Raw genomic sequence first — 23,008 nt, forward strand, 5'->3', positions numbered from 1 at the left:
AGCGGGAGTTGTTGGCACACAATAAAGATGAGATTATTTCGTTGACTTTGGAAAATTCATCACCGGAAACCTGTTCAAGCTTATTACTTTGTCTGTCGTCGTCGTTCCAACAGATAGAACCAAGGACATTTGATTTAGTTGATCGAATCATTGGCGCGGAGACGGAAATGATTATGCGTGTGTATAGAAAAGGGAATGGGCGCATGGAGACACAGCTAGAATCTTGTTCGATCGAGCGTATACAGAGAAAGGCAGCAGCAATATCGATGATGAAGTTCAGGGGGATCATAGCCCCACGTCATTTCTGTTTCCACTACCTAATAGAATCGAAGCCCCAGGATGCATCGACGACGAGCCATCGCTAACTCCATAGCTATGCCTGGCTAGTGGACCGAAGGGAAAAGTAATATGTATAATACATTATACCTGTACAATACTGCCTTGAAAATGATCCCAGAAACGCCTCCACATTCTTCCTCATTGCTTCGTGTCACGCTAGCCCATCGTCTTCATGAACCCGTCGAGGTCGAAGCTCTCCTCGTACTGTCGGTTGTCCCATAGTTCACCGAGATCGTCCATCCATGCCTTCTTGCCTGGAGCCCGCACGTCGCCCGTTTCGACGTCGACCATGTCTTCCTCGCGGCCCTCCAAGCCGCCGCCTTGTCCCTTCTCCGTGATGAGGTTGGGTCCCGAGTCTCCTAGACTGAACAGGTCGAGAATTTGGTCCGTGTCCATTGTACCGAGGCCGGCGTTTTGCTGATTCACGACAGTGGAGGCGACATCAATCTTGAAGGCTTGCAAGCTGTTGAAGACGGAAAGTTAGTAAATGGTTGAAGAAATTAGACAATAGAAAGCGAGCAATGACTTACCTCAAGATCTTCTCCTCCAGAGTACCTCGTGTAATCAGTCGGTATACGTTGACCACCTTCTTTTGTCCGATACGGTGAGCACGATCCATGGCCTGAAGATCTCTTTGCGGGTTCCAGTCGTGCTCGACGAAGATGACAGTGTCAGCACCCGTCAGGTTGAGACCCAGACCGCCCACGCTGGTGGTGAGCAGCAAAACATCGTAAGAGGGGTCGCTGTTAAACTTGTTCACAATGTCCTGTCGCTTGTTGGCCTCAACGGAACCGTCAAGGCGAAGGAACGAGACGGACGGGAGCATGCGCTTAAGGACGCTGTTCTGAACCATGTCGAGCATCTCCTTCATCTGGCAAAAGACCAAGGCTCGATGAGGTTTGATGGGTTGGTATAGGGGATCGTTGGCATCCGTGCCCTCGATACCAATACCGCAATCGACGAGAAGATCTTTCAGAGCCGTGAGCTTGGGGGCATGGATGGGGTCTTCAATGTTGGTTCCTTGTTTGCCAAGGAAACGCTGCGTCTCGTCGTAGAGCTTGTTGCTCGGTGTCATCACAAGCGCTGGCGAGTTGCAGAGTTTTCGCATGTATTGTAGCGCTTGGAAGATGTGTTGCTTGGCCTCCTTGTCGTCTCGGCCGGCTTGTTCTGTAATCTTCCTGCCTTGTCGCTTGTTGAAATCGTCGAATAGCTTCTTTTGCAGCTCACTAAGATCACAATAGTAATTCTGAAGGATCTTGGGTGGCAGATCGTTAAGGACTTCTTCCTTGAGGCGACGCAACAAGAACGGCAGAACCTGTTTGTGGAGGGCCTCGATTGCTAACGCACCAGCTTCCTGTTCCTTCGACGATGCTTTGCTGAAGCGACTTGCAGCAATGGGTTTCGCAAACCGATCCAGGAAGACCTTCTCGGACCCCAAGAAGCCAGGCATAAGGAAATCAAAGAGTGACCAGAGCTCGAGAACATTGTTCTGGATAGGGGTACCGGTCAATATCAACCGATGGTTACTTGCGAGCTTCTTCACGGCCATGCTGATCTTTGCCTTGGGGTTCTTGATCAGATGTCCCTCATCCAGCACAACGTAGTTCCAGTTTTGCTTCTCCAGGTACTCGGTGTCGTTACGACACACTTCATATGAAGTAATGACAATATCCGCGGTGCTGAATTGCGATGCCTTTGCTCTGCGTTCGGCGGGAGGGCCGACGAAAGCGGTCACAGACAAGAAAGGTGCGAAAGTCTTGAACTCTTGCTGCCAGTGTCCAGACAGTGTTGGGGGGCAGACAATAAGTGAGGGTAATCTCCGCACATCTGGCGCATTTGTCTTCTTGAACTCCTCGGCTCGGTTGTAATGGTCACTAGACACCATGCAGATTGTCTGAAGGGTTTTGCCAAGACCCATATCATCGCAAAGAATGCCATGCAGGTGGTACTTGTTTAAGAAGTTCAGCCAGTTGACGCCGTCTTGCTGGTATGAGCGCAGTTCGGCATTGATTGCAACCGGTATCGTAAAGGATTCGACTTTTTTAGGGTCCAGAAGTTGCGCGATGAATGTCCGTTCGCGATTCCTACCCTTGAGGAGTTCCTCTGAAAGGCCAGGAGGATCCGGGATGCCGGCCTCGAGAGGTACAAGCTTGACCAATGTGGCGAAGGAAGTCGTAGAGATTAGACGGATCTCGTTATCTGAGTCGCTCATACGTCCCAGGACAGGAACAATAAGGAAGATGACGTATGGCAGGATACCGTCACCCATAACTGCTATTAGATGATAGATAGCTTCGATGGCGCCCTGGCGGAAATGGAGATCCACCGGGTTGTTGATAGATGGCAGCACCTTCTCGACCAGGGCGGTCATGCCTTCGACGGTTATCACACTGCATATAGTTGCAATGCACTTGGCTGCCATATAACGGTAGACCGAGAGCTCCGAGTGAAGAGCCTTGATGATGAGCGGCATTTGCTGCATAATGAACGGATGCAGGGACACGTCCAAAGTGGGTGCAAGCGTTCTGATCACTGACATGGCATCGACGATCTCTTGGCCGAATGTGACTTCGGGGTCCTTTGCTTCTGCAGGCAGTTCACCGGAGAAGGCCTTCACCAGCGGTTGCTCCATGTACTTTTGCAGGCTTGGCACCGTCTCGAAGATTTGGGCACCATAAGCCCGTGCCAGAACTTCAAGCGCCTCCTTCGCACCGCGGCGCGTGATGCGCGCTTCTCTGGCTTCTCTAGCCCACTTCTCGGCATCTTCATGATCGACACGGTCTTCCTCCTTCTGCATAGACAAAATGCAGTCCTTCTTGTGGGCATGGACGGGGAACTCGGGGGTTTCCGCCACTTCCATACAAGAAAACTTGATCAGATTCGAGACCACTTTGTCGGCAGGTCCTCTGCGTCCGTTGTCGGTGAAGAGCTGCACGAGGCGTGAGATGGTCTCAGCAGAGCGGTACTGCAGTAGCTGGTTCTCTTCCGATTTGATGCTATCCATGATACCCTTAATGAGAGGGCTGGGCTTCTTAGGCAGCACCTTCATTGCAATAAGGGCACAAGCGGCGGCAGCCTTGATTCGGATATCGCGGCCTCCCTTGATCGCTTTAGCCTCTTCGATGGCAAAAGTCGTGGTTCTCCGTGCCTCATTCAGGTCAGTTGTGGTTATCAGACGCTGTGCAGGAGCCATTATCTTCCTCAGCTTATCAAAATCGTCGCCGACACATTTCTCGGCCATTGCCAAGGAGAACGCGTTGGGGCCCGCTTCAGCTTCGCCTTGCACTACCACAGGTAGGGTCGGAAGCTTGCCTTGTGAGACCTTACCGTGGTCTCTAAAGAGGTTGATGAGCTGCACGCACTGTGCGCGCGTTCGCTGCACGAAGCTGACCAGGTCCCGGTAGTGAGACGGGCGCTCAGATTCAATCATCTTCCGCAGTTGCTCTACATAACGAACTTCCTGTTTGGCTTGAGGGCTGTGTTTGGCGAATTCGTCAACGATGATGCAGGACACCATCTGAGTTGAAGAGTATGATGAGGCAAAACCTGGTATCAAGGTGGCATCGAACGCCTCCAGATTCGCCAGAGGGGATTGAGACATGATATAGCCCATGGCTTTGGCCGCTGACACTCTGGACCGGATCAACGTGTCCATGCCAACCAGGTCTACATCGCCCTGCATCATATGGCCGTCCAAATCATGCGAATGGGTCGAGACAGGTGCTTCTTCAACCTTTGTAGACTTCCGGCGCCTCTTCGCTGCCCGCTCGCCATCATCTGATCCTTTCCGTGACGCTTGTGAGATAAGCGTAGGTGGCGTATAATAAGTGCCACCAGACGGTTTTTGGAAGAGCGAACCATTCATGGGAATTGGATGACGGGAAACGCCAACCGGGTGTAAAGTGAGCTGCATCAGCGCATCCACATGCGGGTAGAACTCCTCTGCTAGCCGTTCTGGTTTCTGCGACAAGCACTTCACCAACGCCATCCAGAGCTCCATCGACATGTTGAGAGTGCTTGTATCTCTCTCCACGAGAATGTTCTGGAAAATGAGACGAAGCGTTCGTCCGTCAAGCCAGCCTTGAGACTCCTCGCCAAGATTGACGAAAGTCACGAGCGCCTTGAGAACAGCAAGACGAACAGACGTGATGGTGTGGCGCAGGAAAGGATACAGCCTGGGCACGAGGAGGGTGAATGACCGCTCCTCATCCTGCTCAGCAGAGTTCTTCATAGCTTCGAGAACCTCGGGGAAGCCGCAAAGAGTGGCCAGTAGATCCATTATCTTTCCCGTACTCGCACTAAGGTCATCGCCGAGGCTGGAAAGGCTTTCCCATACGATGTTGATCAGATCAGTCAGCGCTGCAGGTCGCGTTTTCACGAACTCCTGAGCCATCGGGATGAGGGTCGCCGCACTGACAGATCGCACATCGTCGTCGTTGTCGCCCAGCCCTTTCATGACCGCACGCACAACTCCATCGATCATGTCGTTGTGTTGTAAGAGAAGATCTTTGCGTACAGCTACAACGTAGCGCAAGCCAACCATACCACCATGGCAAACGGACCACATTGGTCGGTCTAATCCCAAGTCATCCTGCATTACCATCCGGTACAATATCCTATAAACGCTGTAAACGGATGTAGGCGGGAGATGTTTCAGGAAAGAACCCAATGTTTGTCCGATTGTCTCACGAATGGGGGCGACAGAGGTATCCGAGGCGTAGTCAGTAAATCTGTCGAGCATGAGGACGCCGCAGAGACGGCAAGCCATGTCGTCAAGCCATTTTCGGTTGAGTTCATCATTATTGGCTCGCGATTTTCCTCGGAGCCGGCCGGCACCAGCACCATGCACTCTCAGTATTTCTCTCAAGCCGAGAGCTGCGCCATGTCGTGTTTCCCATTGAGCATCAAAGATATCTATTTTGAGAAAGTCGCAAAGCCGCTCATACGGCCATTCAGCTCCTTGCAACTCATCCTCGGTCTCAATCTCAGACTTGATTGGCAGGACTGGGCCTTTGAATTCGGAAACGACCTTAGAGTCTTCATCGACCCCTTCAGGTCGTTCCAGAGAGAAATAATCCGGTTTGGAGTCCTTCTTAGAATCAGAATCAGGCATGGAAGGGTCTTCAAGTCCGTCAGACCCGGCAGTGAAGGATCGGCGAACAGAAAGATCGCCAAAGCCACCTTTGCCTTGAGCCGCTTTTTGGGCGTCTCTCTTGCGCTTCCTCTTGAGGACGTTCAGCTGTCTAGCACTCAGCCCGGACTCTTCTGTTGATTGGCCGGGCTTAGAACCGTTCATACTATCCTGGCGGCCGAGGCCGTTGGAGTTCGTGGGATCCTGCGGTGTCAGCGGGCTCGCTGACTTCTCGACGGCAATCGGTACCTCGTCATCTTCGAATTTCCGGCCGAGCAATCCGATGCGGCCGATTAGGGTCTTCTTCTGGTGTGCAAGCCGAGCATGCGGTTCCAAACTGGCCAATCCAAGATCGACACTACCCGTTCGAAGCAGGTCCCGCCCATGTCTCAATATCATGGCAACATCCAACGATTCCAGTCTGAAGAAGTCGTCTGTGGGCAGCGACACGGCGGGATCCTCTTCCTTCTTCACATGCCCGTTCTCGATAGAGGGCTCCTCCTTCTTGGCTGCTGAGGAGTCTTCATCCTCGTTGGGGTCGTAGTCGGGGGCATTTTCAATGATCTTGCCAATAGCCTTGGCTGCTGTGGCCCTTGTGTCCCAGTCCTTGTGGCGAAGATAGGGCACCACTCTAGAGAGGAGGTTGAACAACTCCTCTGGGTGCTGTTTCTGCCAGTCTGCTAATTGATTGACAGCTGTATCCTTGATGAGCTTGGTACTGCCTGTCTCCAGGATAGTTACCAGGCGGTCTAATCTTGACGCCATTGTCGTTGTTTTCACACCGAGGCTTTGGGGCCTAGAGCCAAGGGAGGTTCATTTCGCAAGAAAAAGCTGCAAGCCAGTCAGCGACTGGTCTACTAGGCATCAAATATGCAAGATGAAGCAGTTTGTTGGCTAAGCCAGGTTGCTCTGAATGGGACCATGATCTCTCTGGGTTACTCTATAGTCTGGCAGCTCCGTAGAACGACATGAAACTTTGTTCGCCAATAACACGGGATGGCCGCATTACACGGAATAAGCATTATGCCTCCACGGACCTTGTCGCATCATCCGAATGGCTTCATCCACACGACGCTCAAGCTCGTGAACGCTGGAATGATCTCGAAAGACTCTACGACACCATAGATGGTGGTTCAGAGGCCGCGCCATGCATGCAAGCCAGTAGGAGGCCCAGATGAGGAAACACGGATACGGCGTTGCGCAAATTGCATTTACGACTGCGTAGATTCAAGGGAGCCAAAGGGATAGGAGCAGATTTAAAGGGATGTGCAAGGTGAGGGCGATGTTGGGGTGGTGGTGGTGAAGGGTATATGTGAGACTAACCTGTAATAAGTGTGGTGGTTTGCAACTGCGAATCAGTTGTCAGCTGTGGTGGAGACAAGCTGTGTCAACCGACGTATTAGATGCCGCGATGGTCTAGTGATGATCTAGCTGTTGATCACTTAGATGGTCAAGGCAGTCCTCTCCAGGACGGGTGAAGGTATTAAGTGGTGAAGATTGATGCGCAGCACCCGTAACTGATAGAAAGAATATAAAAAGTAAAATAAAAAGTCGATGCAATGGCCGTGCAAGGTGTGCGTGCGATACACTTCTCAGTGTGACCAGATCCGAGTTGAAGCAATGCGATGGTATGCGATGTAATGCGATGCGATGAGTGGCTGGTGACTTATTACTGATTGACTGATTTGGCTGTTTTGGGGTTGGCGATGGTCTCTGCGCTCGTTTGGTAGGTTGGGTCCTGGTTTTTTTTTTTTATCGGTCGGGTTGTCTGGCCTGGGCTGGATGGGGGGGAAGAGGCCGAACAAAATTGGCAGGGAGACTGGAGGGCTCGGCAGGGGCGTGCAAAATGCGGGATGCAGGTCTGATGACTTTTGCGAAGTGGGCGGCAGCGTCCTCTAATAAGTCTTGCCCATTCTTATACACGAAGCTCCAGGCCAACTTTTTTTTCCACCCTTGGTCGCAGCTTCTAAGCCGCAGATGGCACTGGCACCTCTTGGCAGCTGGCAGCGCGGCCTCTCCTGGCGCTCCCTGCCTGGCGCTCCTCAAAATGGAATGCACACGGTACGCACCACCTAATACACTCCATCGACCTGTGTGGATGCCTAAAGAGTCTATTATCCCCGGTATATCATACCTTATGCCCTAGATACTCGAGAGCACAACACTTATCATTGTACTTCTGAGATGGCATCTTACAGCTCGGGAGCAGTATGCACATCCCGCTGTCTTGAGGAGCGCGACCCTGCCACTCCTGCCTTTGGTCGGCTTTCTTTGAGTCAAGACCTCCGACCCCTTCAACTCTGCAACTTCTGGGGCGCTTGTTTTCGCTTATTAATGACTAGCGTTCCTTTGACCCGGCATCGCGCCTGGCACTTGTATCCTTTCTGCCCTTATGCCTGCATTGGTTTGAATTAGACCGGGACGATACGTGAGGTTATTAGATACGAGTAGATATTCTTTGATAGGCAACAGACGCTCATTGGATCTGGATGGGAACCTGAAGGATTCCAGGTCGGTTGATGAGAAGAATATCGAATGGGGCCTAGAGCATGCGGCGCCCCGTCGACACCCGTTTCCCATAAGTGGGCTCCACCCCAGGACTCCAGCCCGCCAGCCTCATCAAGCAAAAGAAGCAAGCTGTCTCTGGAATGAGCCGGCAGATCGCTCGACGATCTCTGGTTTTGCGCCTGTCCGTAATCACCGACGATGCACATAGTCAGTCCCAAGACGTCTGTCCTTCCTCGACACCCAAATACGCCTATACCGACTTGTCCATACTCTTCATTCGTGCATTTAACCTCTGGGCGGCCGACAGTTCCAGGCCCCAGCCTGAGCCGAACAAATGACGAGCCGACCAGGGCCTGATGCGTATTACGGTACCACAGATGATACGTAGCTTGAACAGAATTCTTGCGCAATCCCTGGCAGATCTAAGATATATACCTAGGTAATGAGGAGTACCGTACCTGGGTGCCTGGCCCACGCCGTTGGTTAATGAACACCCTCCTTTTCGAAATAGCATCGAGAGGTGAGGAGTGAACGGAAATAAAAACCCCTTCCCTGGTGTATTGCAAGTTGGCCAGGAAGCGAAACAAACATATCTACAATGGCCGGCCCCTCATAGCAAGGGCCATTTCCAAACAACCCTGGGGGACTTATTACGTGCTCGGTTTCCTTAAGGCCACGGCTATCGCATACGTGGCGGTGCTGCTAGAGCAACAAGGTGGACAGGACGGGCTTCTTCGGAGAATTTGATTAAGGTTTTGACAAGTTATTAGAGGCTCGGACATGGATTGGCAAAACCATCTGGTGCTGGTGCCAATGAACACTGAACATGCCATACCCAGGTGCATACAAATCGCATACTATGGGCAGGTAGAAAGAAATATGGCTTCAATTCAAACATTCTGATGACATGTTGGCTTACGGTCCACCTGACTCAACCACCTCCCCTTTTAAGTGGTCCCACCACCTTTTCCCTCGCTGTAGATTGCGCACTCGTCATCTCCAGTTTCGAACCGAACCAATCTGGCCCACGATGATCTAACGCGTGATATTCGCGGATTCGTGTAAAGAGCCGCCTGTACCCCCTGGCGGTTTAGGTCCCCACGTTTCCACACCCGTTACTGCCGGCAGCGAAGACCAAGAGGGACAGAGGTCAGCGACGAATGGTCAAAGCGTACCTGCTTTACATATTTCCTCATCGCTCTCATCAGTAGACATTGGAAGTTCACTGTAGCTCTCTCTTCGCCCAAGATCGTCGTAGATGCCGGAGATGTCGGGACAGGAAAAGGCTGTGAAGGGAGCATCTGCCAGATGCCTACAGGTAGGTTTCGGGCACCCTTTAGACATAGGTGTGGTTGGCTTGTTCGAGCTCGGTCGCAGTCCCATCCCTTTGCACTTAAACGTAGCACAGTGATACCTTCCAATTCCGGTCCCTGGGAAATCCGTACCTGGGGTAGTCTGATGTTCGGATATAGATGCTTTCTTGGCGCTCCCACAACAGCCGAAGGCAACCTCAATATGTACACCTGACCAGTAGGCACTTACACTTACACACTCATTCGAATCGTATCGACGAGCACGCGCCTGATTGTGGAGTTGGAACAGCAAACACAGTGAAGACTTCAAGATCCGGATTCGAAAGCATATTGAAACCGGACCATATTGTTTCGGAAAGAAGAGACATGCATGTCCGGTCACGTAGATATGCTCCCACAGCGTTTTGGCCTCCCAGGTGTTTCTTGTTACCGAACGAACAGGTCATTACGTCTATAACTTGATTAGGTAGATACGATATCTACAGATATTCGCTGAAACCCACCTACCTGCACGCCATATACCTACTGGGTCGATGGGGTTAAGAAACACTCAGATGTGCCCGACAAACACTGCCCAAGCCGGCATGCGGCATCGAATACATTGAAGCAGCGCGGTGATAAGTGAAACCACCTCCAGCCGATCTGGCTTCCCTACTCCGGTCATTGTAGCGTGTTAGCACCACTAACCTCGACTTACATGCACCTATGAGTCTCCTGCAAATTCCGTGTTCCTAATTTGATGTTCTTCTCCTCCCGGTGGAAGCTCGTACAGAGTCACCTCCATCGAGAGGAAGCTGACGGAGGACCTTCTCTCGTCAGCCTCAGCCTCGGCTAGCAAGCAACATGCATACTTGATTGCATTTATTCTACCTCTTACCCGACATTTCGAATGGATTATCCGGGGCGTGTTGCGTTCATATGCAGGGCAATCCGGGCCACGAAAGAAGAGACGAAGACGAGAGTAAATGAAAAATCGCGTGCATGGGTTTCCTGTTTTTCTTTGGTTTGGTTCTGGGTTGGCTGTCTCGCCTCGCCTCGCCTTGGTTTGCTTCCAAGCCTTGCAGCTCGAGGGTGCTGGGTGCTTCTCCCGCTGGTGGCTCGCTCTCACCGTCCGTCCATGCCTGACGTCCCACACCCCCACCAAAATACTAGTACTGTAATCGGAAGACGGACACCAACTTTCTACCTACATTCCCATGTAGCTGTTGCGCTACGGCGATGACTCCCACTCTTATATATATCACTTGAGGAAAAACTGTGAATGATCTGAGACACTCCCGACGACGACGAGGAAGCCCTGGTCGCTATCCGACGGCCCTTGGCTCCTTTTTGATACCATGGACTCTCCTCGGCCCGCTGTCGATCTGGAGAAGGAATTAACGTGTTCCGTAAGTTTGGGCCCCCCCGCCAGTTCCAGGTTTCAAGGCCATGTCGCTCTGCCGGCTCAGCTTTCACCGCTCACTAATACATCGTGCACGGCGACCAGATCTGCACCGAGGTTCTGTACCAACCTTTGACGCTCCTCGACTGCTTGCATACTTTCTGTGGCTCTTGCCTCAGGGACTGGTTCAGCTGGCAAGCGAGCGCGGCCGAGAACTCGCCCAATCCCCCACCTAACAACGCCAACATCGCAACCTGCCCGTCATGCCGTGCACCGGTCAGGGACACCCGGCACAATGCCACCGTCGCAACCCTTCTCGAGATGTTCCTGGGCGCCCATCCGGAAAAGGCGAGATTGGATGCCGACAAGGATGAAATGCATCAAAAGTACAAGCCGGGCGACAACGTGCTGCGGAGGATACGAGTTCCGGAGAAGTCCCCGGAGGAACAAAGGTTGGATGAGCTGGAACGGCAAATGCTGGAGCAAGCCCGTGAGCTGAGCTTGCGCGATGCTGGTGTCTCCTCATCGGGGCACAGACAAGCGCGCCATCGACGGGAACAACACGTGCGCGACCACGAAGGGAGCAGTCGCTCGGATAGAGAAAGCAGTCGCGACTCGAGGCACCGTGATGATACCCGTGATCGAACTCGCAGAGCCAACCGGGAGGAAGAACGACGAAGAAGGGCTGCGACGGACCCGGACGGTCTTTTGCGACCGGGAGGTACTTCCTCGTCGGAAGAACGAAGGCATCGGCGAGGCGACTCGCGGCAACAGTCGCGCGAGTCATCTAGGACAGGGCGGAGAGCCGTTGAACACCAGTCATCTATACGGTCCTTGATCAGCTCGTCGGATGTGGATTCGCGAGACATGGAAAAGGAGATCGAGGACTTTGCCCGTCAGATACAGGAGGAGGGACTGTTGGACGGACTGGACCTTAGCAATCTCGACCTTGCTCAGAATGACGAGTTGAGTCGCAAGATTACGGAAGCTTACCGAAGGCGACAACTTTTAAGGTCCCGCCAAGAATCAAGCAGGAGAAATAACAGCAGTCCATCCCACCGCCCTGAAATATCTGCATCATTTTCAAGGCCGCCAGTTTCGGATACTTCGCGGTCAAGTAGTAGGAACAGAGCCAACTCCGCAAATGCCAGGTCCAGCAGCTCAACGAGTATATTCGACGACAGGAGCCGACCACCAGTCACAGCCACACATCTCGAAGTACGGAATAACCCCGAACGGCGCCGTAGGAGGACAGCGAGTGCGGGCCGCAGTGCGACGGACCCGATACGGCCTAGCACTGCAGAACCTCGACCAACGACAAGATCTCAGACGGACCTCACGCTCCGGCAACAAGCACATGAATTGAACAACCGCCGCCCGTCTGTCGCCGACTCTAGGAGCTCTAGCATGCCGACGGGAATCGTATCCCGCCAGACCAATGCTGGCGCCACATTCAGCGAGCGAGCTTCCGCGGCCCAGCACCCTGCCTCGCCACCTCTAGGGAGTGCTCCAGAAACTGCTAGTGGTGCGTCTAGTAAAAGGAGGCCTGCCAGTCTCGTCGTTTCAGCCAGCAACCCTTTGCCAAGTCTAGGGATGCCCACTTCGCCTAATCATGGACGGACGAGATCGATGTCCCAATACTATTCCGAACCATCGATTAGTTGCTCTCGATGTGGTCGATCGCACATCGAATACGACCTGCACTACAACTGTAGCATATGCCTCAATGGAGACTGGAACCTTTGCCAGGACTGTTATCGGAGAAAGCAAGGCTGCCTCCACTGGTTTGGATTTGGGTATTCTGCTTTCAAGAAGTGGGAGAGGGCTCGGGATAAAGCCCAAGCTGAGGGGAACGAACAGTTTGAACAGCCGCATATGCTGACCTCGAATCGTTACTTGCCACCCAAGACTACACCAGGAGGTGCTGATGGTAGGAGGACCATGACTACCGAGGACCCCATGAAGAGACTCCAGAGTGGAATGTTCTGTGCGCGATGTTCCACCTGGGCTAATGAGTGCTACTGGCGCTGCGACTACTGCAACGAAGGCGATTGGGGTTTTTGCAACAACTGCGTCAACCAAGGCCATTGCTGCACGCATTCCCTGTTACCGTTGACGCACTTTCCGCACCCATCATCTCATAACAGCCCTCCGGCGAGCCCGCGTTCGCCAAGGCCACCACCGCCCTCAGCAAGTCTACTCACGGGCCCGAATGCCATTAGTATCGGCAACTTCAAGGCCTTGACTTTCACCACAACTTGCGACATATGCCGCGTGGCCATCGCGCCGAGTCAGAGCAGGTATCACTGCTACTCGTGTACCAGCACAGTTGTGCCAGACACGGAGCCTGGGGACTATGATATTTGCATGCCTTGCTACGACGGACTGGTGTCTTCTCACCGCATATCTGCAGAAAATGGACCGGACGGGTGGGGACGGTGCCCGAAGGGCCATAGGATGGTAATTGTTGGGTTCGAGGACACGCGGGGCGGCCAGCGTCGCTACGTTGTCCAAGACCTCGTGGGCGGTTGGGATTTACATATGGAGCCATATGCTTCTTCGAATTCCGCAGAGCAACAGCTAGAGTTACAAAAGTGGTGGTGGTACGGCCCTGACCGCTCGAAGATAGAGCGTCTGGTTGCTGTTGATGTCGCCGCCACGGCGCCGACAGGGCCACCGTGGTCTACCGATTTCCCCGCACATGGCGGCTGTGGCATGAGGACGGTAGCGAAGTGGTCCTGGTACCCGCAAGCGGGCTCCGACGATGAGCTACTGTTCCCTCGTGGAGCAGAGGTTCTGGAGGTGGAGGATGTGAACTCGGACTGGTTTTTCGGTTGCTACATGGGAGCTACTGGTTTGTTTCCGGCACCGTATGTCAGGGTTACTGGGAACACAGCAGACAACAGGTGAAATAATGTGTAGCATTGAAAAGGGCCAAATAACGTGGATACTTTCTCTATACCAAAGGTCTTGATGTCGGAAGGGATGTCGTAATCGTACCCCTAAGGTCAGTTGCTCACGGTAATCACGATGCGATGAGTAACGTCGTATATGAATCCAAAAAGAAACTTTTATGAGACACGGTTGTTAGAATGGCTGTCATACGCCTAGATCCTGCGTTGTTGCGGCCCTGGCGTGACTTGCCATAACATTCTTTTACCGAATCCTAATCCTTCCCCATTTTACTGATTTGTCCATTCGGCTTTCTTCTTCTCGGCAAACGCCTTCATACCGATTTTCTGATCCTGGCTCCCAAACAGACTGTGGAAGACCCGTCTCTCGAATTCGACGCCGTCCCGCAGACCCAACTCCTGGCTCTTGTTGACGACCTCCTTGCCGGCCTGGACGGCGACGCGCGAGTGGCCCGCAATGGTCTCAGCCGTCTTGAGCGCACCCTCCATGAGCTCGTCATACGACTTGAAAGCGCGGGCTGCGAGCCCCCACTTCTCGGCATCGACGCCGGAGAAAGAGCGGCCCGTGAGGATGAGCTCCATGGCCTTGGACTTGCCGATGGCGCGCGTGAGGCGCTGGGAGCCACCCGCTCCCGGGACGGTGCCGAGCTTGATCTCGGGCTGGCCGAAGTTGGCGGCTTCAGTGCAGTAGAGGATGTCGCACATCATGGCGAGCTCGCAGCCGCCTCCCAGTGCGTGACCGGAAACGGCGGCGACGATGGGCTTCTTGATGCGTGTGGTCAGGTCTGACCACGACTCGATGAAGGAGCTAGTGTAGGCCCCCGCGAAGGTCAGCGGCGCCATCTCTTTGATGTCTGCGCCCGCGGCGAAGGCCTTCTCGGAGCCCGTCAGCACGATGGCTGATACCGAGTCTGAGGACTGGAAGTCCGTCAGGGCTTGGTTCAGTTCTGTGATCAGGGGGGTGCACAGGGCATTGAGGGCCTTGGGCCGGTGGAGGGTTACTGGTGGTCTGTTAGTGGTATATTCAACATGTGATTTCTGCCCCTCAAGCATCAGGAACGAAGGCATTGTGCCTTCTCGATGAATACGAATTTGAAACCAAGAATATTTGACGACTCCACATTGATATAGAAAATGCTCAGGCGACTAGTGATTTACCTTGGCCAACACCCGGTCTGGGCTCCGATACGTGAATGTATTCATAGGACTTTGCCGACGAGTAGCACCGGACGATCTTGGGGAGAGTGGAGGGCTGCAGGCGGGAGGCAACTGGCCTCAGAGTCCGGAGGGCTTGCATCGTGTACGACTAGTAAAAACAGAGAGACCTGGACAGGAGGTAAAGTGGTTACTGAAGAGACGATGAGAAAGATAACGAGTTCGGCAGATGAGAAGCTCAATTGGTCCAGTCAATTACCGAAGTCTTACAGAAGGATGGAGGAACAAACCCATTCCAGTATGCCGAGGATAGCCTGTCGACGAATTGACAGCAGCTGGAGCCAATGAGGTCAGAGCTCCATAGACGGACAGATCCTCCCCGGGGCCCCGTCGCGGGCAGGCAAGGAAAGAGCTCCTTGGGCGAAGAACAGCATCAAGCCAATCAGAAGGCCGCCAAGGAACACCCATGGAAGCAACTAGCGGCTCATTAAAAAGGGGGTTAGGTGCTTGCGTGGCAGTTGATAGATGTGGCGGGCCAATAAGGCTAGTGTGGCTCAGGCAACACCCAAACTCACGCAACTCAATGCGGCGGATGGGGGGGTGTTTTGGGTTGGCCAGAAGCCCAGAACGGGGGGCTTGGGGGGCTTGGGGGGCTTGGGGCGTCACCATTCAGCCTAGCAGGCCAGATAACCTCCCCCCGTTGGCCTAAAGCAAAGGCTCACTGCGCTTTTTGGGCTGCGCTGATCCTAGACCAAGAAAGTTCCCCGTCGCCGCGCCTCGAGAAATTGTAGCACTTCTGCTATTCGCATCCATTTACTTAACACCTACCTAACCTGTTCATTCACTCATTCTTCTTTATTCCGACAAGGTCTCGGCAAATCGTTTCTACGTACATCTCCGATCCGCATTTCCAGTCTGCATCTTGATTCCAGACTAAACGTTCCAACCGCAACCCACTCAGTATCAGCACATTACTCCCACGCACGACCAAACAGCTATTCACGATGGAGAGCCTTGAGGAACAAACCCCCTTCGCGGCCGTCCAGGCCCAGACATCGAGGCTGCAAATGGTGCGGCCACCCCTATGCGCCAATTGGCGACCGATGGAAGAGAGCATTGCTTATCGCTAACACAATATCTACAGCATTACCAAGCGCTCCTCGACAAGTCAACACCCTACGTCACGTACCGATGGGTCGGCACTGCCACCTTCCTCTTGATGTTCTTCCTTCGCATCTTCGTTGCGCAGGGCTGGTATATCGGTATGTCTCTTGGATTTCCTTTTGCGATAGCAAAAAAAAAAAAGGAAAAAAAGTCTTTTCCCGAGGACACATGGGCTAGATCATGGCGCTAACAACCGGGAATCGCAGTGGCGTATGCGCTTGGCATCTACCTCCTTAACCTCTTCCTCGCCTTCCTGCAGCCCAAGTTCGATCCCTCGGCCGAAGCCATGGACAGCGGCATGGACATGGAAGATGGCTCGGCCGGTGGCTTGCCTACAAAGCAGGACGAGGAGTTCCGACCCTTCATCCGTCGCCTTCCCGAGTTCAAGTTCTGGCACGCCGCGACCAGCGCGATCGGTATCGGCTTCATGTGCTCCTGGTTCGAGGTCTTCAACGTCCCCGTCTTCTGGCCGGTCCTGGTTATGTACTGGATCATCCTTTTCGTCCTTACCAGTAAGTCCCCTTCTGCCTTTGTTCTTCTACGAGTAAGACGAGTCCCGAGTGGAAGAGTGACTGACAATTATTTCCGTACACAGTGAGGAAGCAGATCCAGCACATGATCAAGTACAAATACGTCCCTTTCTCCTTCGGCAAGGCGAAGTACGGTGGCGGCAAGGCCAGCACGTCATAAGCTATGATAACCTGTCCCGCGAGCAGAGGAAACCTCACTACAAAGATGTAGGAGACGGCGCGCTCTGCGCATGTAGCAGTGCGACAGAGGTACCAACATAGTTGGGATCGAATAACAGCAAGGTGGCTCTCATGCCCCATGTGATGGATTACGAAGTGGACACTTCCGATCAGTTGATCTTGTACAAAATGGGCGAAACGGAACGGCGCATCAACAGTAGAGGCGTTGGAACTCCCCAGGAACGCACCCTGCAGGGGCTTTATTGAGGGGCAACTGTACAGTTTTATATATCCAGCTGTGTGGATGTGGGCAATCGGGAGAGAACAAAGGTTTCACGGTAGATAGCCGGTGAAGGTGCAGGGTTAGCGACTCACGCCGATGGGTAGACTATGTAATGAACAGTAATTTCACATTCACGATTTGTTCCTGCTCTTGTTTCTTACAAGGCTTCTTCCGTTCACAAAAAGCTGTCAATGGCAGGCAGTTGAACATGGCTTTAAAGGGGTGCCTGGATGTTTGCGGAGAACTTGGTATTTGCAACAGGTGGGCGGGTAAGGTTCCAGGAGTGTCACAGATGTTTCTGCCAGCCATCCAAGAGAACACATTGCTGCATGTTTTTGTCCATCTGAGGGGGTTGGGCATCCCAATCACTGCTTCCAGGAAATGCTGGTGGCAGGTGAAGTATGGGGAAAGCATATGCATGGAACTGACACCACCCCCTAAGTTTGTTCCTGCCACCAACTTCATATAAACCATCTTCCAAACATAATGCCACAATTACCTTACGAGACTGCGCCTCTATATCTCATCTGTCTGTTAGAAGAACCCACTGTCGCTCATTGACCGGGTGGGATAGGGGGCCAGTCGCGATCCTGGGGTAAGCTATTCAACATGCAGGTGTACGACGTTCCCGGGCATAGTTTAACCCCCCTACCAAGTACATTTTTGTAGAGGTAACAGAGTTAAACTTGCCCATCCAGGGGAGTATAGGCTGTAAATTGGTTTCATTCAGCCATCCCAATGAGGGTCTGCTCTACTATAGACGTCTGCTCTAAGTCGCCTCTAATACTGCAAAAAATGGTGGTATAAGGCCCAAAGGTATACCTACGGGGTATTAGGTACTAGTATCGAGAAAATAGCTAGCCGTGGTTCTCCAAGACAGTGGCTGCGATGCATCCAATACACACAAGAACTTCCAGCCTGCCAACTTGGGAATTTTACTGGTACGATGGACAGAGACGAAGTGAACCGCGGTGAACTAGAATCATTGCATGGGATGTGTCGGTTTTTCTCGGCTGGTTATTTGCTTCGAGGTCAACCAATGTTCAACGAAAGTTACGCCAGCATAGTGGAACCGAAGTGAACATGAGTTAAAGGAGCTGCCTGAATATATAAAGCAGCTATTCCTCTTCTCTGGGGAATATTTTACACTTGCTTCCTACTATTCATTGGCAGAAGCAATAACCATTTAGCCAATTACTCCAGAAGTGCCGTTAACGAGACTGCGGACTAATCACCTGAAGGCCTACGTGTCGACACTTCAATACACAACCAAACAAGCAATTAAATACAAGTTGAACAACCCGATCTGTGGCCGTTCTTACACCTTTGAGACTGGCTGTGGTTTACTCGGGCCACTATTCATTGACCCGTCGTCACTATCCCAACATTGAATCGAATTCTTGAGATCGGTACTTCGGTACTTTACCGCTACCCCATTGGCAGCACTGGGAAATTCTCCGATTGGATAGCAACCACCTAGATTACTAAGAGATTCCTTCCCTTGTCAATTATCTACATTCCCGTCATTCCACCTCGTCAGCCTGGACTCGTACTCCAGAACAACACACCTACATCGCCAAAGATGCCTGTCAAGCGTAAAGCATCTGGAAACGTGGCCGGTGCTGCCAAATCAGGCAGAACATCGACTGTCTCAACACCTGGACCTGCGACACCAAAGGACATCGATAGCGACGAGGAATCCGATGATGTCGTTGACGACACCCAGCCAGGCGAGGAGCAGATCCAGAATGCCATTGACCGATTCTCCCTGGCACATTACCAGGACAAGCAAGTCCGTGGCCCTATGGACAACGCGAGCAGGTTCTTTGGACATGGCAGGCGTGACTTTTCCTACCTTCCCTTGAAGCCCGACTACCAGACCCGACCGATCTGGGTTGACCCCCAGCGAGGACGCATTATTCTTGAGAACTTCAGTGCGCTTGCCGAGCAAGCCAAGGACTTCCTCATCACCATCGCCGAACCGCTGTCCCGGCCAACATACCTCCACGAATATTCACTCACTACCCACAGTCTGTACGCTGCCATCTCGGTTGGTCTGCAGGCCCAAGACATCATCAACACACTTGAACGCTTCTCGAAGACGCCCCTGCCAGAGTCCATCCGGATGTTCATCCAGAATTCCACGCAAGCATATGGAAAGGTGAAGCTTGTCATTAAGAACACCAAATACTACGTCGAAAGTAACGACCCGGAGGTCCTTCAGAAACTCTTGAAGGATCCCGTCATTGGCCCCTTGCGAGTACAGGGTACAGATACTATCAAGCTCACTGCCCCAACTATGGTCGGTTTGGTGATTCCTGGTACTTCAAACGCTGCCGGTGTACAGCAGGCAGCATTACGGCAGCCAGACAAACAACAAGGTGCATCAGCGGAGGAAGCCAAGCCCGAACAAGCGTATCAAGCCCTGGGGGTAGATGACGATGATGACAACGGAGAGGACGTACACGCTTTTGAGATCCCGGATACAGCTGTCGAGAAGGTGCAAAAGCGGTGTCTCGACATTCAGTTCCCCATCCTTGAGGAATACGACTTCCGAAATGATGACCGAAACGCGAATTTGGAAATCGACTTGCGGCCGGCGACACAAATCCGATCTTACCAGGAGAAGAGCCTCAGCAAGATGTTTGGTAACGGTCGAGCCAAGAGTGGTATTATCGTTTTGCCCTGTGGCGCAGGCAAGACGTTGGTGGGCATCACTGCTGCTTGCACTATCAAGAAAGGCGCAGTGGTTCTATGCACAAGTACTATGTCGGCCCATCAATGGCGGCAGGAATTCTTGAAATGGTCCAATATCAGACCTGAGGATATCGCTGTGTTCACAGCAGACAACAAATCGCGGTTCCCAGGCAACACGGGCATCATCGTCACCACATATCCCATGGTGACACAATCTGGCAAGCGCGCACACGATTCCCAGAAGATGATGGACTTTCTGACTCAGCGAGAATGGGGTCTCATGCTCCTCGATGAAGTTCACGTCGTGCCTGCCAACATTTTCCGCAAGGTCTCCTCTCAGATCAAGAGTCATTCGAAGCTGGGGTTGACTGCTACGCTTCTTCGAGAAGACGACAAAATCCAGGATCTGAATTTCCTGATTGGCCCGAAGCTCTACGAAGCCAACTGGATGGAGCTGTCAGAGCAAGGTCACATCGCTAAGGTTCAGTGTGCGGAGGTCTGGTGTCCTATGACGACAGAATTCTACGACGAGTATCTCAGAGCGTCAGACCGGGGAATGAAGGCCAACCTCTATATCATGAACCCCCGAAAGATCCAGGCTTGCCAATTCCTCATCGACTACCACGAGAAGCGAGGCGACAAGATCATTGTGTTCTCGGATAACGTTTACGCCCTGAAGGAGGTTGCTCTAGCTCTCGGAAAGGCCTACATTTGTGGTTCCACAGGTAATAGTGAGCGTATGCGGATTCTGGACAACTTCATGTACAATCCAGCCGTCAAGACCATCTTCTTGTCCAAGATTGGAGATACGTCACTCGATCTACCAGAAGCAACCTGCTTGATCCAGATCTCGTCGCATTACGGATCTCGCCGACAGGAGGCGCAGCGTCTGGGCCGTATCCTTCGGGCAAAGCGTCGTTCCGACGAAGGGTTTAATGCATTCTTTTACTCCCTCGTGTCGAAAGACACCCAGGAGATGTATTATTCGACGAAACGACAGGCTTTCTTGGTGGACCAAGGGTACTCTTTCAAGGTCATTACTCAACTGGCAGGCATGGAGCAGATGGAGGGGCTCGCTTTCGCGACTGCCCAGCTGCGGAGGGAGCTCCTGCAAAAGGTAATAGTGGATACCGAGTCCTCGCGAGGCCATGACGACGGCGATCCGACCGACGATCTCTTCTACTCCACCAAGGGACGGAAGAAGGGCGTCAGGCGCACGGCAGGCATGTTGGAGGGGCTCAGTGGTGGCCAGGATATGGCTTATATCGAGCAGAGGAAGAGCGCGAACAAGAACCTGAAGAAGAAGCCGAAGGAGAGCAATGCTTTCTTCAAGAAGATTGCGCGCGAGAAGGAGAGACTGAAGTCGCAGCAGCAGTAAAATGGCTCATACATCTGCATTTTCGAACGTTAGGGATTAGGGATTCGGCGTTTTCTTGGCTCCTAGGATGGTAGAGCCGTCATTGCATTGGAAGGCGCAGCTGTACAAACTGGTATACCCTAGATAAGGAAAATGAATTTGAGACACGGATTTGCTTTTTAAAGACGGGCAATAATGAACTGAATTTGATATCTCAAGTCTTCTATTGGTCTAGAGTGTTCTGCATCCCGCTGTCAGCTACGCCACTGTAAGCCAACGATCTGACCGCCGCCTACTCCGTTCATAAGTGCCTTCAACCAGACACTTTCGTCCGGAGTAAGCACCTTGCCAACGCTCATCGCAGAACTGATGGATCCAATGAAACATCAAGTATAGTGACACTTGCGTTGACACTCGAATAAACACTCGAATAAACGATGCTTGTGTGATAGCTGGACTATGGATATGGCTGTTAACACTTCACATGTTATATGTTGGGTGAATGCGGGCTGTGTTGGTTATTCCGGTGCCTTGCTGATGCCTCTGCTGCTCCGTTGCCAGTCAGCTATCCTAATATTGATCTATCGTCGAATGCCTATGAAGATCACATAGGCGCGGGTACATTTTCTGGGTTTACCCTACTACCCGACCGTATATTCATCCGTCGGATTGTTGAGTTGTAATCGCGGCTGTCGTGCTTATCACTCAATACTACCGTACCAGCCTATATGCCATTCTGGTCGGATCTATTATAGCAGTGATACACTGTCTGCACGACAGGGATGCAACTGTAAGGAGCCAAGGAAGCCAATTCGGCAATGCATAGTTGTGCCAATAAGGAAATAGATCGGGATTTACCTGTCAACCCTCGTGGTCCGAACTACGGGTTGCTATTGGACAACTTGCACCTTGATAGATGACACCATCTCCCAAAGTAAGCCGCAAAAAGCAACATGATATATCACTTCTTCCCTTATTCACGATTGTTAAGATACTCCCTTATCATACATAGCTCTAGGCCTTGCGGGATGCCGTCGGTATGGTCGAAAAAGGAGAAACAGTACTCGGGCGAAGTGAAACCGAGAATCATCACTACCAGAATGAGGAGATAAGGCAAACTTACATCATCACACCGACTGCCTGACTAGCTGACTAGCTGGTTGCTACGCTACCGTGACAGCTGTGCAGCAGCAAGGCCCCAAGAAAGAAGACGGGGTGGGATGGGCTGGGTTTACTCCATATCAAACATGCCTAACCTTACCTGCTAAAATAGTACCTACCTCCTAGCACGACAGGTGTAGCGGTCGGGTCTACACTGCCTCCGAGTTGCCTCTGTGTCTCAAGACTGAGTCGTATGCATCTGCTAGACAGGCCCGGTCCTATGTATGTGGAACGGGAAAACAGGATGGTGTTCTAGACTGGGGCTGGGATCTTCCATCTAGAGTATCAATTGATGTATCTGGGATTCCAATTTACATCGCGTCGTACATAGATGGTCGTACAATTCGAGTCTGATATGATCTCTTTCTCTCTCATCAAATTGGTGAGTGCCGTATTTGAGTTTGCCTACCCTGCCCGCCGGTCAGTGCACTACATACTTGCATGTATCTGCGGCGCTACCCATTGCATTTCCGCACCCCCGGTATTTCCCTGCTCTCTTTATTATTATTATTTTTTTCCCAAGTTGCGTTTGGCTTCCGGGATCCAGGCAGAAGATACAGGCACCCAGCCCTTGACAAGTCTAGTGGTACATGCAGCTGCAAGTTCGGTCTCCGTCGTGCCTAGTTCCCCCGTCCAAGCCGTTCCCACTAGCAGGAAAGTGGTGTCGTTTGATGGCAAAGTGGATAGGCCACAGTGAAGCGAAATTCAGAGGTGGAAGACTGCGCCCAGTGATGGCTGTCGGGACCTACACCTAGCGGCCCTTCCGGCGGGCAGGACTCCAGGAAAAGCGAAAAGTCGATGGCTAACATTGCGCCAAGGCCCGCTATTTTCCCTGCAGGGAGGGTGTAGGTTAATTGGGGAGCTTACTGATGGTCCGGAATTGGCCTGTTTGTTGCCCTTTGCGTCTGCCTCTCTGTC

At 52.4% G+C, this 23,008-nt stretch overlaps 5 protein-coding genes across 5 annotated transcripts; 3 read left to right on the forward strand and 2 right to left on the reverse strand.

Moving 5' to 3' along the window:
* Positions 1–495: 495 nt before the first annotated feature.
* PG986_014929 (uncharacterized protein) lies at positions 496–6,235 on the reverse strand (the record flags this gene model as incomplete). The annotated part of the gene is made up of 2 exons (XM_066851151.1): positions 496–802; positions 870–6,235. 2 exons carry the CDS (start codon positions 6,233–6,235, stop codon positions 496–498), a joined length of 5,673 nt encoding a protein of 1,890 aa, XP_066693389.1.
* Positions 6,236–10,628: 4,393 nt separating this feature from the next.
* On the forward strand, positions 10,629–13,582 carry PG986_014930 (uncharacterized protein; the record flags this gene model as incomplete). The annotated part of the gene is made up of 2 exons (XM_066851152.1): positions 10,629–10,679; positions 10,778–13,582. The coding sequence occupies 2 exons, from the start codon at positions 10,629–10,631 to the stop codon at positions 13,580–13,582; spliced, it is 2,856 nt and encodes a 951-aa protein (XP_066693390.1).
* Positions 13,583–13,854: 272 nt separating this feature from the next.
* Positions 13,855–14,881, reverse strand: PG986_014931 (enoyl hydratase; the record flags this gene model as incomplete). Its single annotated transcript, XM_066851153.1, has 2 exons — positions 13,855–14,585; positions 14,743–14,881. The coding sequence occupies 2 exons, from the start codon at positions 14,879–14,881 to the stop codon at positions 13,855–13,857; spliced, it is 870 nt and encodes a 289-aa protein (XP_066693391.1).
* An 852-nt stretch (positions 14,882–15,733) lies between these two features.
* On the forward strand, positions 15,734–16,593 carry PG986_014932 (rer1 protein; the record flags this gene model as incomplete). The annotated part of the gene is made up of 4 exons (XM_066851154.1): positions 15,734–15,809; positions 15,884–16,001; positions 16,110–16,415; positions 16,499–16,593. Exons 1-4 carry the CDS (start codon positions 15,744–15,746, stop codon positions 16,591–16,593), a joined length of 585 nt encoding a protein of 194 aa, XP_066693392.1. The 5' UTR covers positions 15,734–15,743.
* A 1,864-nt stretch (positions 16,594–18,457) lies between these two features.
* On the forward strand, positions 18,458–20,950 carry PG986_014933 (DNA repair helicase rad25; the record flags this gene model as incomplete). The annotated part of the gene is made up of 1 exon (XM_066851155.1): positions 18,458–20,950. One exon carries the CDS (start codon positions 18,458–18,460, stop codon positions 20,948–20,950), a length of 2,493 nt encoding a protein of 830 aa, XP_066693393.1.
* Between the last annotated feature and the right edge of the window lie 2,058 nt (positions 20,951–23,008).

This window comes from Apiospora aurea (genome assembly GCF_038362705.1).
Source record: "Apiospora aurea strain CBS 24483 chromosome Unknown utg000010l_segment0_segment0, whole genome shotgun sequence".
Lineage (NCBI taxonomy): Eukaryota > Fungi > Ascomycota > Sordariomycetes > Amphisphaeriales > Apiosporaceae > Apiospora > Apiospora aurea.